Source organism: Perkinsus marinus (assembly GCF_000006405.1).
Source record: "Perkinsus marinus ATCC 50983 genomic scaffold scf_1104296931912, whole genome shotgun sequence".
Taxonomy (NCBI): domain Eukaryota; phylum Perkinsozoa; order Perkinsida; family Perkinsidae; genus Perkinsus; species Perkinsus marinus.
The window spans coordinates 43,576-45,006 of NW_003215602.1; the positions used below are offsets into that span (position 1 = coordinate 43,576).

The 1,431-nt window shown below is 47.6% G+C and overlaps 1 protein-coding gene across 1 annotated transcript; it reads left to right on the forward strand.

Annotated features, from left to right (window-relative positions):
* Nucleotides 1-820: 820 nt before the first annotated feature.
* On the forward strand, nucleotides 821-1,101 carry Pmar_PMAR027589 (hypothetical protein; the record flags this gene model as incomplete). The annotated part of the gene is made up of 3 exons (XM_002786032.1): nucleotides 821-875; nucleotides 910-1,008; nucleotides 1,034-1,101. 3 exons carry the CDS (start codon nucleotides 821-823, stop codon nucleotides 1,099-1,101), a joined length of 222 nt encoding a protein of 73 aa, XP_002786078.1.
* Nucleotides 1,102-1,431: the final 330 nt, after the last annotated feature.

Consider the following 1,431-nt stretch of genomic DNA (forward strand, 5'->3'; position numbering starts at 1 on the left):
TTCGATATCAGTTTTGGTTCCTGTTCAGCTACTGTACCCCGCAAAGAAGACCATATTTCGTTTTCGCTGCGCAATTGCGTACGAAACACAACCCGGCTAAATGGGTGCTCGCGGGTGTAGCTATGATTCTCGATATCGGTGTAGCCGTTTGAGATCAGTGATGGCATGCTTGCAGTTGGAGTGAGTTGTTGTTGATGATAATGATAACGTATTTATTGTGTTGGCATCAGTGATCTTTACGACGGGATGAAAATTGAGCAGATCCGGTAGAGCTGTATACTTGCATACAGGTATTGATATCGTTGACATTCAACTCAGAAGGTTAATTTGGTATCAAATCGTTCTACGCACCTTGAGTATGGGAACCCAGAAACGAAACTCCGGGAAAGAGGCATGTTAGACAGGATAATTGGCTGGAATGAAAACATTTAACCACGAGGTCGACATGGAAGCCAACTATGAAAAGAACTACTGCGTGATTTTCTATCGAGCGCAGTGCTTCAGCCGAGCTAGCTGAGCCACATACTCGTGCTGGATTATTCGCGCAGGTTGAGCTAAGCTCCATTACTAGCCTAGAATATTTCAACTGGTTGAAAATATTTGAGACTATCGGTGGTCGGTTCAATTTCTTTCAGTTTTCTGTATTATTCGTTTCAATGGCTGGTTATTATTCATGGTCATAAGGGAGGGGTAAAGCAGTCAAGGGCAAAGGCAGGCGTTCCGCAAAGGTTGGAAACACCAGTGGACTCGACAACAAAACTGGGGACCCTTCCGCCGGGATGGAAACGATAACGATGGTTACTTTCTGAATCACCAAGTGATGCAAGACCTCAAACCCTACAACCAGAATCTTGTTAGAGAGACTGGTCGGTTAGGTAAGATTGGTCTTTTTTGACTTGTGTTTTTCAGGTGGAGTATCAGCTCTTACCCATCAAGCTATGAGCAATACCTCTGCCGCTCTTATTATAAGAGCGGCAGTCAGGGCTGGGACTCATAGGGAGTGTAGTGGTAGTAGGGCTAGGACTCATAGTAGGCGGTGGCAACATGACAAGCACAGTGTATTACTTCAGATATTCGGGGAACTCAGTCCCACCGGGCTAGAGCTGAATCTCCGCTGGGACCGAGCCTCCTCAAGGAACGCACTAGACTGTACTGCTGGGTACATATGCTACGAGCCGTGCGTGGGTGGCTGCCTTCTCATATAAACAAAACTACAGAGGGATCGGTCGAAGCGGCGGGAGAGAAACGAGGAGATTTTTACCGCGACTTGAAGGCCCTCCACTGCTGTGGCAGCGATGATCTCTTCGAGGACGGCGTCAGGCTGTTGAAATCGAAATGGTCCACCGCATATCCCTTACTCTGGAAGTCGTTCGAATCAACCTGGGTGAGACAAGCCGGTACGTGGTACGTTGGATGTCATGCGATTCCCGG